Genomic DNA, 14,414 nt, shown 5'->3' with positions numbered 1-14,414 from the left:
AAAAGATAGCTTGGCTTTGATATAGAATTTGACCAATTTCAAAGCTAGCCAATTTGTCTCAACACCCTGCTCTCTTCCTATACCTCTGCAATTTTTTTTCCTTTAGCTATATATCCAACTCCCTTTTGAAAGGGAGTATTGAATCTGCTTCCACCACCCTTCAGGCAATGCGTTCTACATCACAACTCACTGCATAAAATAATCTCATTGGTTTCTTTCGCCAATTATCTTAAATGGGTGTCCTGGTTATTGGCCCACCCACCAGTGGAAACAATCTCATTTTATCAAAACCCCTCAACCTTCTCTTCTGAAGAATCCCAGCTTTTCTTGTCTTCAGTTATGTGAATTAAAATGTAAGCCAAATACTGTTTAAAGTCACAGTATAGCATTCCTGCCATGACCACAGAAGTAACCTAAAGTGTACCCTTAGTGGAGAAGATATGCAACTTCTGGCAAAGATTCAGGACAGAGCCTGTTTAGTTAAGCTTAGAATGTGAGTAAGTAAGCTTCCGCTAGTTAGTTTTGGTAATTTAAAAACCCTGTGTCATTCAATTTGCAAGCTAAAGAAATTGTAGAATTAGCAGATATAATCTGACATCAGCAAATTATACTGGTTATAATATGTAGTCAAATGTCTATTGCAATGCATACTGCACTGCAGGTACTAAAAAGTTACTTTGAAGCCTGTTTGTTGGAGGGTGTAAAGAAAAAAAGGGGAGGAAAGATAACAATTTAACAGGTGGATTAGGGTTTTTTGGGGGTGGGGAAAAAGATTAAAAAGTAAAATGGTGCTACAACTAACTTGGCCCCCTTGATTGCAAAATTCCCCATCAACTCCTAGTGCAGGCATGGATGTGGGGCAAGACCACAATTGGATTGGTTGTTAAGAGACTGCAGACTTCTAACGAAAAACATGGCCATATCACTAAAGGACTCCTGCCACTTTTGAACCATATTGCAGCACAAGAGGAAAAAAAAAATGCAACAATGGTAGAATGAAATGAATTCCAGTTCCCCTGTCCACAATGAAGTGAACATTCTGTATTCAGTCAAGTCTTAAGGATTCTAAATAGTCTTCAAAAGTTGACTCATTGAATTCAGAATACCATCCAGAGCTTGAATGTAGAAGATATGGGTTGGCAGCTAAGGCTCTTTCAATTGCTCTAGATAGATCTTCCAATATCATTACATGGAATCTTACAATGGCTTTCACATTTCCTCCCAACTGGATTAGATCAGGTAGTTAAGCAGCTTTAAATTAATTTTAAATGAAGCACAATGTGGAGAAAGACATCTAGAAGTAATCAATAAAAATTCCCATAAAAGCAACCTCCATCCCATTTCAAAGAATCCTGCCCTTGAAAGCATTAACTTTTGCTAGGTTTCCATGGGTGGCAGGTGCAGTGGAAGCCCATGTCCAAGGAACAATGATTCTAGAGAGTCTCAAAAGCACAATTAGCAAACTATTCAGCTGCAGGAGATGTAGACTAGGCAGACACTATATTCCCAGCATATCCACACACACCTGGGTGAGGTTCATAGGATGTTGCTGTGATCAGGAGTGAGCAAACTGGCCAATTTTCTCCTCTCCATTCCATGAATACCAAGACCAATTACAACATCACCCACCTCTGCCATTAGCATAGTTCAGAATCAAACCTGGGAATCTTAGTTTAGAAGGATGACTCATTGGATACATTCCCATCCAACACTTGTAGCAATTAAACTGAATTCCAATTTCAACACCAAAATTGAATTTTATTTGCTTTGGAAAGATCAATTACGCTGAAAGACTGGATTCTCAAAACTGGTATACTGCAGGTTCTTCTTTTGCCAGTTTCGCCAATTAAAGTAGCCAACTACACCAGCTATTGTCAAAAGTGCTGAAATTTAAAAGAAAGTAGCATTAGGCAGGCCAAAGGAAGTGATCACATTTTGGCAAAAAGTAAGCTAAAACAATTGTCATCTAGTACTTGGCACAAATTTAGAAAATTACTGTTCCTTTAAGTCTTAACTACATGAATTTGGCCCTTTCAAAGACTCAGCACAGGCAGAATGGCCTCCTGTGCTATATCTACAATTTTAAACTGAATACAATCTTAATATTGATTCATCGTGGACTGATGTGCCTTGTGTGACAGAATCCTAGAATGCAAGCAGGTTTCAGTGACAAATATGCTTCATGATTCTCAAACTAACAGGATTAGATTTAATAGAAGGATCTAAATTTAAATCCCTACAATGAATTCCAAGCAACTTCAAAATGAACAAATTCATGAAGATACTTGCACATGCAGCACTAGATAAAAACACTTACTTGCTTTGCATGAAAAGCATCTCTAGAAAGGAATATTTACCATTAAGGCAATAAAAGGCACAAAAACAGGGTTTTCTTACAAATAGCAAAGATGATCCAAATAGCTGTAGATCCTTTCCTTGACTTGTTCTTCTCAAGAGAAGCACTTGAATTTACACCTGAAGTAAAAGCAAATGTTTTAATCTTTCCATGTATAAGTGACTCAAAAATGTATTAGGCAAAAAAGTTTAAGGCACTACATGCAATGTCTGAACAGCATCTCAAGTGGCTGGTGCACAATGGGAGCCCATTTTTCATTCCATCATGGAAATCTGTACTACATGCAGGTCTGTAAAATATATTACTTGGAGCAGAGCCAGCAATACTGGAGCAATCTATTTGGTGAAACTAAATATTGGATTCAAGGTGGACTGAGTCATTAATCACATCACAAACTGATAAGGAAATTGGAGGTTAAAGTGTAAGCTCCAGTTGCTGTAACAAATAAAAAATTGCCACAAGCAAATGGAGAACTTATACAATGCTTTGTGAATCTACCAGGCATTAGTTTCAGCTCTATACCTCACCCAGGTTGTTTGCTGTATAACTAAAATTTAGAATTGTAAACAATTTTACAACACCAAGTTATAGTCCAGCAATTTTATTTTAAATTCACAAGCTTTCGGAGGCTACCTCCTTCGTCAGGTGAACGAAGGAGGTAGCCTCCGAAAGCTTGTGAATTTAAAATAAAATTGCTGGACTATAACTTGGTGTTGTAAAATTGTTTACAATCGTCAACCCCAGTCCATCACCGGCATCTCCACATCATGACTAAAATTTAGAAAGTTATTCATTCCCTTTTGAAGTGGTTACATTCCAATTTCAACATGTTAAGGCAATTTGAATCATTTGAAACACCAAATCTCTACGGTACACAGTATTCTGGAGATTAAGGCCAAATATTGTGGAGCTGAGGGTAGGTTTATTTTTAAAGCTACTTCAATTATTGCAGGAGAAAGTTTGCACATATGAAGTTCATGCTGCTAGTTAATTTTGTATTACCTGTGGGACTAGCCAAGATTTTTGGCAGTATGGTGTGTAAGCTGGAGAATTCTGAGGTAACATCTAAAGCCACTGTAGACAAATTTGTTGGTTTGGGAGGAGTTATATGCTCAGTTACTGTAAAGGAACATAAAATCAGTTAAAGGCAAGCATGCTTAAAGCATCTACATGCACTTAGTGCAAATGGGGATTAGTCCTAATCATGGGCTGCCACCTATACTGACCAATTAGTGCTAACCATTACCATAGAAGCCAATTACAAATTTACTGCTTATAACTTAGGCATGCCAACTTTTGGCCAGTTCATGTTAAGCCCCTGTATTTAGACTAAAATAAATAGCTGCTTATTTCAGGTCTTAAAGCAGCTTCAACCAACTGTTCACACCTTGTTAAAGTGTTTGTATGCAAATGATAACCAGCTGTCTTGACATTTTAGCCAACTTTAGGTTAGACGAGTAGTTGCCTCCTTCCTAAATCAGCATTGATGAGTCAGTTGCTAACTGGAGCCTGCAACAAGTTTTTGTAAAATTGGTTACATTTGATTTTTGAATTTATTCTTGTATATATTAGGCCAATCATGAGAACACCCACCAACTATAAATGGTGGGGACTAAAGGTAGCCTCACTACTGTTCTCATTCTAGTGCTGGAGGTAGATAGGAATGTTTGGATCTACAGAATAAAAACCATATCAGAAGTTGCAATTAAAACAAATCAGGATATCAGTGACAAAGTTGACAATTCACAATTTGAAAGCCTGTATTAAGGCACATTAAAATTAGATCAATATTCTATATTGCTGCTGTAAATGTCAAGCTGTTAATTACTTCAACTAACTAGGTTATGGATTGATAATGGGCACTTACATCAAAGGCAAACTGAAGATACAGTAAAGTTAGAATGGATGTAGCTTTTGCAAAAAAAGTGTATTACCAGAAATAAAAGGCAAATTCTATACATCTAGCATGGAAAGAAGGTTGTGGCTTTGAGGATGTACATAATGACATTTAGATTTTGGGTTAGGTTTGCATTTTTTGGGCTCTTCATTTTACAAGTTTGCAGATGATTAAAGGCAGATCAAGAAATGTGAATTTTGGTACTATACACAGTGAAAGTGTATTACATCTGACTAGTGCAGAAGCTTCATAAGCATCTACATCCAATCACTTTTTCCAGAGCTTGGCCATGACAGAGGTGGTGGAAAGTTATTACTACACACAATTGAACTCGATCTGGAACTATATTAGCCAATGCTTCAGTCAAACCTGAATTTTGAGGGGGAATTTATATGAATATTGAAACAGTATTATATTAATGCAACAGTTGGGTCCAATAACGTCCCATGCTCAGTTTCATTTGGCTTCTTGTAGTCCATCTATTGGCTACATGATTACATAGAATGTACAGCTCAGAAGCATGCCATTCAGCCCAACAGGTCCATTCTCCATACAAGCCTCCTCCCTCTAACCCCATCAGCATATCCTTCTATTGCAATGTAGGAAACATCAGCCACTCCTGATGTTGCAGACTTTAGCAACACAAGTTTTGGGCACCTGATATTTCTACATCAGATACTTATTATAAATCATTCCATTTATCTTCAGTTAGAACTGGCCATGTTAGATATCCATGTACCTGTTTTACACTGCTGTCCATCTTTCCTCAACTCCATTCCAGATGGACACATACAAGTATACTTTGGTGAGTGACTATTAATTTGAGGAGCAGGAAGACACATGTGTTCACAGGCTCCATACTGTTTACACCAGTTTTTCCCTGGGAATAAAAGTTGTGAATTAAATCAAATTTCAGATACTGAATACAAAAAAAAAGTGCAAAGTACAAGCTGTGGATATTTCAGTTTAATAGTTCATTAAATGTGGCTGTTGTAATGCACAGTTGCTGCAACTGTTACTTCATTTCACCTAGTTCTGGTTTAAATCATTCTGGATTATGAGGCAAGTAAACAAAAAAGTAACATGATTGGTAGACACAGTAGCAAGTCTCATTATACACAAGGACTCTGTGGGAACAGGTATGGCTACAGTTTTAGCATTTTAGAAAGTTAATTTGCAGAAAGCATGTTAACTGCAAGTGTACAGTTCCTCAATTGGAAATTGGAGAAATGTTGAACTCCATTGTGCTTTGCCACTCTAAACTGGGCCATGAATTTGGATCAATTCATGGGGAAACAGAATGCAACCTGAACTGATAACCCCAGAACCTATACCCACACACTGAATCCAATGAGCTAGCAGCTGACTCAAAACCCATTGTGGAACTGCAGTACATTTAAATCATTGATCCTGCAAAGCTGCCAGTTAAGAGTGCTGTGGTTCAATAGCAAAAATCACAAATAGCACCAAGCCTGGCATTATTGAAGGAGAATCACTGGGGAAGTGAGATGTCTCAGCAGTAAACAGAACACTGGAAAGGAAAATAAAAAGCTAAAAATCAGAAAAACAAACTAATTTCCCAGTAGGTTTGAGATTTCTTACCAGGTGCCTGTATTAGCTCATGATAAACTATGATGTCTTGAGGTTCAATGTTAGAGGCTAGAACCACCACATCATCGCCTGTAAACTTGTTGGCTCCATAAATTGCTTTGTTTTTCTCATCAGCCCAGAAAACACGGTCCTGGAAATACATTAAAGTTTTAGGGAAAACACCTAGGCTTCACCTTTTATCACCAACTCCATCTGAGGTTTCTGTCCAAGTTTATATGGACAAGTGCTATTTTGTGTAATTTAAAATCACAAGACAAATTAGCAAGAAGCTTGTGCAAGCAGCAAAACAGTCTAAGACTTTCCCAATCTGTACCTTAACCTAGTCACATCAATTTTTGAATAGGTTTGTTCATTTTGCAAAGTGTTCAATTTCTTAAAGATCCTGGGATTTTCATTCTCATCCCTCCCAATTTGAAGCAGGAAGTCTGCATTTGGCTTTACATCTCAGCACATCCAAACTTAACTTCTTAGTTTGAGAGTGAGCCACTGCATTGTTCTTTAATAGTGCTTGAGCAATAGCTATATGGTACACAACCTGAGCTAGAATATCAAGTTTTGACCATCCATCTCAAAGCTGTGCTTCTAGGTGACTGCATTACCTCAAATAATGTAACAGCGCAGGGATGAGCAAGGAATTCCTGTGATTGAAATACTGTTACTCTATCTTGTCCATTTAGGTCCACACTTGATAACGTGTGAAGCTTTGCATCAATCCAATAGAGACGGCTTTTCACAAGATCTGTGGACAAATTGAAGCATTATAAGCCTGAAATAAGAAAGTCCTTTTTTAAAAAAAAAGTGCCTTACTTACCAAGTGCAATGCCATTTGGCCACTGAATCTTGGTGGCAAGTACAAGTTGGCGGTTAACACCATTCATGCCTGCTTTTTCAATCTTTGCTGGCGCACCCCAATCTGACCAGTACATGAACCTTTAAAGCAAACATAGGTCACAATAACAGATGTCCTTGAAGCACTTTAGTGAGCAGTAAATGCTTTATTGCACTCAAACAAGGCTGTTGTATCAAGACTAAGTTTAATACCATTTTGAATGCAAAGGTCCTTTGAAGCATTTTTGCAACATTGACTTCCTATGTGGTTTAAAAGTGGCATTTGCATTTAAATTGGATGGTCTGAAATCAAAAAGTGAATAGCACTTGCTGGCTCACCATTAGATTAGTATAAATAGGATTGTAGTTATAGCAAGCTGCAATGACTTTAAAAGTTGATCCCAGACCAACATTACTGAACTACAACTAACCAGGATCTGCCATATCAACTGAAGTGGTCTAGTACCTACAATAATTCACTGTACTAAAGCACAAAGTGGGGGGAAAAGTAGAACTGTATTGAATTAGCCAAAGTTAATTTCTAACTGAAGAAAGCATGTACCCAATATGGGGTTACAAGAGCAAACACTCATTTGAGTGCAGCACCATTTGATAGGGATAAAACTCCTGCCCCATGTCGTTTCTGCCTTAGCCTCAACATCCTGCCATTGCAAGGCAGATTGAATATTTAAATCCAAGTCAGGATAGAATGCCTCCATTCTAGAATTTGAAGTTATACTGCAGATATTCATCAAACCAAAAACTAATCCATCAATGCCAGAATTATGATCTTAAAATCTAAAGCTACAGCAAAATGCACTTTGGGACACTTTTGTAGATACCCTTTTGTATTATTTCATAATGTATGAGTCAGTACCCTGAGAGTGGATCAACTGCTACAGAAGCTGGTTCCCTCAAGTCAGTGTCAAAGAGGATCTTCCTTTTTGTTCCATCAAAGTTAGCCACGGATATAGTTTTAGTACCACGATCTGTCCAGTAAATGTGTTTGTAGATCCAGTCCACAGCAATTCCCATAGGGATTTGTAAATCATCAACAATCCTGGAAATACTAGCTGCACCTTCCCATTTATTCATTAGCATACTGCAAGAGGAATCAGTACAAGGTTGTTAGTGCAAGCTTTACAGACCTAATTAGAACAGAATTATTTAACTGTTCAAGACTCCTGACAATACAAGGTTTGACGCATTAAACTCAAGTTAGACAATAATTCACTAGTATACCGCAAAAGCTACAGCAAAATTTAGTACCACCATTTATTATAGGTCATATTACCTGAAAATTGCCTGTTGTGCCAAATCAGCCCAGAAGATTCTCTGTTCTGCAATATCAGCATCCAGTGCTACAGCATTTCTCAGCTGCACAGCTACCTGGGTGTACTCTTGGTGATGCAGTCCTACTTTCCGGATATCATGGCGGTTAGTGAAGATCAAATGTGGCTCTTTTCCTAAAGGAAAAGAGCACAAAGGATTTTAACCCAAGGAATTCCATTGCAAAAATGGGAACAGCACATGCCAAATCATGTGGCATCCAAACATAAACCAAAGATTAATTCAGTTAGTTACAAGTCCAATGAAACATTGGATTTCAGTTTAAAGCTAGTAACTGGTCAGTTTCCACAAGTCTAAAACAAGTCAGCCAAGCTTGCAGTTACCAATTACAGCAAGTGTTCCATTTCTACAAATGTTGCTACAGATGCCAAGAAAGTAAGGTATCCAAGGTGCTTATTCCTACTTTGTAGTTCTGGGTCAATAATTCAATTTGTATAACCAAGAATGAAAGTAAATTAACAGACTTCAAGCACTAAGAGTGGTTTTGCACAATTTCCTTGTAGAAACTAAAAAAGTTTCTGCATTAATCATAGATGTAGCCAGAGATTAGAACATCAAGTAATAACTTTTCATTCAATAAAATTGCATGCCAAGTGACTAGTATCCAAATTTGAAAAGTTTAAATCTGCAAGAGGAAGAAAACCCCACAAGTAATCACTTAACTTGTCCCAAAAGATGCTCAAACTACAAACTTGTACAGTCATTAATTCAGGAAAGTCAGACAAAAAAGGCAGCTATAGGATGAGAATTGAACAAGTAAAGCAAAAGACTCAGGTACTTGAAATTCCTGGAGAAGCTGAAAGAATGGGGAAAAGAAGATAGTCAAAACATTGGTCCTGGATCCACAGACTAATTGGTTTTCAGCTTAGATAGCAAATTGATATGTAGACAAATTACATGGAGCACAGAAAGACCATCTACTGTCATTCATTGAATGGTTAATAGCATAACCAAATATCTAAGTTACATTCTTGTTTCACAAGCATACTTGCCTACTGCCTTGCAAGCCCCATTAGCTGGATCCATGAAATATCCTGCATGACATTCACATTTGTAGTTTCCTTCCATATTTATACAAATTTGACTGCAGGTTCCAGGATTGTGGCACTCATTAATATCTGAAATGAAATTAATATCTTAACTTGACTGACCTTTTGCTAAATTTAAAAAAACCTTTTTGGAAGTTAACTTACCGCCACAGGTTTTCTGGTCAATTAATTCAAAGCCAGCAGGGCAGTCACATTTGTAACCAATGACAAGATCCCGACAGATGTGAGAGCAGCCTCCATTCTTCTTCAAACACTCATTTTTGTCTAGAGAATAAAATCAAGGTCACAAATATTCCTTGCACAGTATTGCCACTTTACTGAATATCCCTATGAAGCATCCAACAGGAGCCTCAGAATTAATTGGTGGAGTGCTAAGAAAGGAAGTTATTTGCAGCCAGATTAGGGATGTCCATTTTGCAAAACCTTAAAGGCCCTTTCAAGCAGATTTCCTATACAAAACCCCACCAATTTATGGGATCAAACTTGCATCTGTGGTATTATGCATCAAAGAGATTACTCTACATGCATGATCACCCCCATACCAAGACTGGATACCACATTTAGTTTAGATAATGAAATTATAAATTTAAACAAAGGAATTTTGGGAGCACAACCCAGGAGATTAGTATTGCTTGGAGAATGCAATTCCAAAAAGTTCACTTATTCAGTGATCACAAGTCCATCCAGCCCAACTAAATGGTTTTTACAAGTCTTACTTCTGTAATTCCAGCAATATTTATTAAGTACATGTTGCCATTTCTTGTGCAATCCTTTGTCAGAAGTGAAAAGATAAGCAATATTCGCTTAACTTTCTATTCTGATGCAGTTACACAAAATATGGACTGCCTTTTCTCTTTACAGGTGGTCCTGTGTATTTCCAGCATTTTTGTTATGTACTCTAGTTTAAAACTAGAGCAGAGCAAGGGATGTCATTTTACAAGTATTAGCATAAGTCACTTACTACATTCATCAAGAAGCTCATCACTCCAGTCCTTGCAATCCTGCTTGTGATTGCATACTTGGGTGATATTTATGCATTCTCCACTTTGGCATTTGAAGTCAGTAGGCCCAGCACACTCTGAAACTATTGCAGAAAATGAGTGAGCTTTAGAACAGTTTTTTTAAAAAATGTTACTGAAGCAATTGTTGTATGTACTTACATTTCTTGCAGTTGACTTCATCACTACCATCATTACAGTCCCTATATAGATTGCATTTCTTATTTCCAGGGATGCAATTACCATCACTACATCTGAAGTGATCAGGTCTACATGTTTGAGGAGCTGAAAATTTTAAAAAAGATTTTACATTTGTGTTCAGTTAATAACAGAGCTAGCATATCTTTGGTTTTCAGAATGGGGTCCCAGACTTGGTCTGCAAAGGGTACAGAAGCCAGATTGGAGATTCTAGCTACCCACCATTTGTTGGCTAACTAGCATGTTCTTTTGCTGTATACTAAGTAAGCAGGTTTTGCAGTGGTTAGCTATCCAAAAAGAAAAAAAAAATGCATAAATTAGGACACTACATACACACCCCCTAGGGACATCCTGAAAACCACTGAAATATATGCACTTCTGGAGGGGAAAAAGTAAAAAATGCAGCTGCTGTAAATCAAACAAAAAACCAAGCCTGACCACATCTATGGGGCAAACAGAAGAGTTCACAGCTCTATTAGAATTAGACAAAAATTTACATGTTCAGTATTTTTAAATAAAGAAGGGAGATGGCACAAAGTGGAATGACCTATCTTCCACTTAAACTCTTTACAAGAGATGGCTAAATGGGTGAAGTATTAACACTAACAGGAAGCATGAGAAATTAGACAACGTGTGAATAGCTGAGGTTGTGGAAGAAGGTGGAGCACTCTGGCAGGTGTGAGCTTCAACACACTCCAGTGGCCCAGGAGGGGGAAAAAAAAGGGTTCAGATTGTCCCACTTAATGAACTGACAAGTGTACAAAAATATTCCCCATAAGGGATGTGTACACAGTTCTAGTTGCACAATTATCTACTTGCCAAATTAACTAGGTTCAGAATTGTTCATGTTGGATTATTGCCTCCCAAAACATCAAAGTTATCTTGAGCCATTTTTAGTTTGCAGTTACTACACGTGTGCCAGATTCTAATGCTGAGCTGTAATTCCAGAGCATAACAATGCATAATCACTAAGCAGGTTTCTGCTCCAGCATTTAAAAAAGGAAAGTTTCTATAGGATGTACACTGCTCCTGCTAGTAAGTTGAAAAATGCCTCTAATGCATGCTTAGAATAGCTGTCAAGTTTAATTTAGCAATTTTGAAGATGCTGTAGAAACAGCCATTGCATCCTACAATAATTCACTTCAATTTTGAAGATGTGCTGTAGAAACAGCAATTGCACATCAGAATTGTAAAGTATCTCTATACACATACACAACCCTTTAACCTTCTCAGCTCAAACACCCATCTACTTTTTAACTAGGATTATTTAATTAAAAATGCTGGCCTTGGAGGCTGACTAGGGATGAATGCTCTGCAGGGTACATCCTGTACAAAGTCTCAACTTGCATCTGAAAACAGTCTAGAACCATAGCCATGATACAGCTTGCAATTGCACATTTGGCTGTAATTCAAACTGAATTCACACTGCAGTTGAGGTTGGTGTTTAGGCTGAGGAAATCAAAGTGAGCTTTACTCTGCATTAACATTCTGTAATTGAGGTTGAATGTGGAGAGGCCAACTAAAATCTGCCCCTTGATCACACATTCCAGGTGGAAAAGTATGGCCAGAGTCTAGAAGCTGTGGAAATAAGGGAGGGCAAAGCATCTACTTACGGCAGTTAACTTCATCACTTCCATCTTTGCAGTCAGCATCACCATCACAGAACCATCGACGGTGGATACATTCACCTGAATCACATAGGAACTCACTAGAAGAGCAGGCCACAGGAGGAGAGAAGGTGTACCCACAGTGTTCAGGAGATTCATCAGACTTATCAGTGCAATCCACATGGTTATCACACACCCAATTCAAGGAGATACACTCCAAACTATTACACTGAAACTCATGAGTGCCACAGGTAGGTGAAGTACAGGCTTTTTCATCACTTCCATCACCACAGTCATCCTCACCATTGCAGACAAATGTCTTGGAAACACATCTACCACTGGAGCAAGTAAACTCTACTGGACTGCAAGTAACTTTACCTGAAAGATAGATACCTCATTAGAATATAGATCACAACACAAAAACCCAATTTCAAGAAGAGCCACCCATGCACTTCCCTCCCAAGTAGCTTTGCAAATTAGATAAGACATTTGAAGACAGGTCGTAACAGGCCTTCAAATGAAGTTCTGACCGATTGTACTTCATAAAAGGAAACCTGTTTGATGCTGCTTATCTATTTGCATAGGTGTCTGGTAAGCTCTGAAGTACTGAAAGGCTTTAAACTAAGTTGGGGGGGGGGGGGTAGGCAAGGGGAAATTTAGAAATCTAATGAAAAAAAGGTCAAGAAAATAGAACAGTGTAGTGATGTGGGTAAAGATAAGCAGAGTGTGGCAGGAAGGGACAGAGTTCACCAATAAGAGCAAGATCAAAGCAGAAAAAAAATGGTAGAAAGTCAAAATTAAAGGCTCTGAATGCATGGAGCATTTGTAAGAAGATAGATGAATTAGAGATAAATGGGTTTGATCTAACAGCTGAGACACATGGTTGCAAAGTGACCAAGGCTGGGAACTAAGTATAAGTATTCCAGGGTACATGTTTAGAAAAAAGATAGGCAGAATGGAAAGTGAGTGTAGCCCTAATAAGGATGACATAAGAGCAGTGATGAGAAAGAATCTTGGCTTGGAAGATGAAGTAGAATCAGTATGAGTGGAAACAAGAAACAAGGGGCAGAAAACACTGGAGAGAGTAGTTTATAGGCCCCTAATAGTAGCTATACTGTTGGATGGAGTATCAATCATAAAATAGGAGCTTGTAACAAAGGTAATGCAATAATCATGGGGGGACAAATCTGCATATAGACTGGGCAAATCAAATTGGCAAAAAGGTAGTTGGGAGGATGAGTTCATGGAATGCATTCAAGACAGTTTCCTAGAGTAATAGGTCATGGAACCATCCAGGGAACAGGCTATTTTACATCTTGTATTGTGTAATGAGGGTTAATTAGTAATCTCACAGTAAAGCATTCTCTGGGGGAAGAGTAATAAAGCCAATTACAGGTATGAGGGGTGAGTTGGCTAAGGTAGATTGGGAAATTTTTAAAAAAGGCTTCGAGAGACTACACTGGAAGTACAGTGTACATTTTTGGTCTCCTTCTCTAAAGGAAGGAGATACTTGCCTTAGAGACAATGCAGTGGCGGTTCACTAGATTGATTCCTGGGATGAGAGGGCTGTCCTATGAGGAGAGGTCGAGTAGAAAGGGCCTATGCTCTAGGGTGAAGAATGGAGAAATGATCTCATTAAACACAAGATTCTGAGGGGGAGCTGACAGGGTAGATGCTGAGGAGGTTGTTTCCCATGGCTGGAGAGTCAAGAACTAAGGGGTATAGTCACAGGATAAGGGGTCAGCCATTCAAGACTGAGATGAGGAATTTCTTCATAGGGTTGAGAATTTTGAATTCTCAACCAGAGGGCTGTGGATACTGAGTCGTTGAGTATATTCAAGGCTGAGATAAATTTTTGGACTCTAGGAAGTCAAGGGATATGGTTTGTTTGGTTTGGGTTGGCTGGGGGTGGGGGGGGGGGGTGAGGGAAGAAAAAGGCTGGAAAGCTGAGTTGAGGTGGTCAATGATCTCATTGAATGGCAGAGTGGGCAAGGGGCTGTATGGCCTACTCCCCCTCCTATTTATGTTCTTATAGATGCCACTGTGGTATTGTAAACTTGTAGTACTGAAAGTAGGCTCAGCGTTCACTTGGTTGTACAGATTCATAATATTAAGGGCAGCACTTCAGGTTGATTAAATAAAACCTATAAATTTTAGTCTTAACAAGACAAGACATAGAATAAAAGCCAAGAGGTAATGATCCTACATTTAGAGTACTGTGTGCAGTATTGAGCACTACAAATAGGCAGGATGAGGCTTGAGGTTACAATGAAAATTCACCAGGATACTGCCTGACAAGGAAATACAAAAAAAATTTAGACTGGCAGATACAAGTTTTTTTTTAAATTATGAAAGGATGGATACAAGCAGACTGTTTCCAATAGGTGGAGTCTAGAACAAGGGGCCATAGATACAAGATACTAGAACAGCAGATAAAATCATTCAGAGTTGTGAGGCTGTGGAATTTACTTCCAGGGTTAGTGGTTGAGGCAGACATTTTCAACATTAGATTGGATAGGT

General features: G+C 38.3%; 1 protein-coding gene across 1 annotated transcript in view; it reads right to left on the bottom strand.

Moving 5' to 3' along the window:
- Nucleotides 1–1,737: 1,737 nt before the first annotated feature.
- The window catches only part of LOC137321089 (prolow-density lipoprotein receptor-related protein 1-like), a 50,939-nt gene continuing 38,262 nt past the window's right edge, over nt 1,738–14,414 (bottom strand). Inside the window, 14 exon segments of the mRNA XM_067983281.1 lie at nt 1,738–1,883; nt 2,398–2,475; nt 3,359–3,475; nt 4,993–5,133; nt 5,856–5,994; nt 6,464–6,603; nt 6,676–6,794; nt 7,570–7,794; nt 7,987–8,158; nt 9,035–9,160; nt 9,236–9,355; nt 10,053–10,175; nt 10,252–10,374; nt 11,901–12,272. Of these exon segments, the coding sequence (XP_067839382.1) occupies nt 1,777–1,883; nt 2,398–2,475; nt 3,359–3,475; nt 4,993–5,133; nt 5,856–5,994; nt 6,464–6,603; nt 6,676–6,794; nt 7,570–7,794; nt 7,987–8,158; nt 9,035–9,160; nt 9,236–9,355; nt 10,053–10,175; nt 10,252–10,374; nt 11,901–12,272 (2,102 nt within the window). The 3' untranslated portion in view covers nt 1,738–1,776.

The sequence above is a fragment of the Heptranchias perlo genome, chromosome 4 (assembly GCF_035084215.1).
Source record: "Heptranchias perlo isolate sHepPer1 chromosome 4, sHepPer1.hap1, whole genome shotgun sequence".
In the NCBI taxonomy this organism is placed as follows: Eukaryota; Metazoa; Chordata; class Chondrichthyes; order Hexanchiformes; family Hexanchidae; genus Heptranchias; species Heptranchias perlo.
The sequence above is the reverse complement of the archived record's forward strand: the minus strand, read 5'-3'. Positions and strand labels throughout refer to the sequence as shown.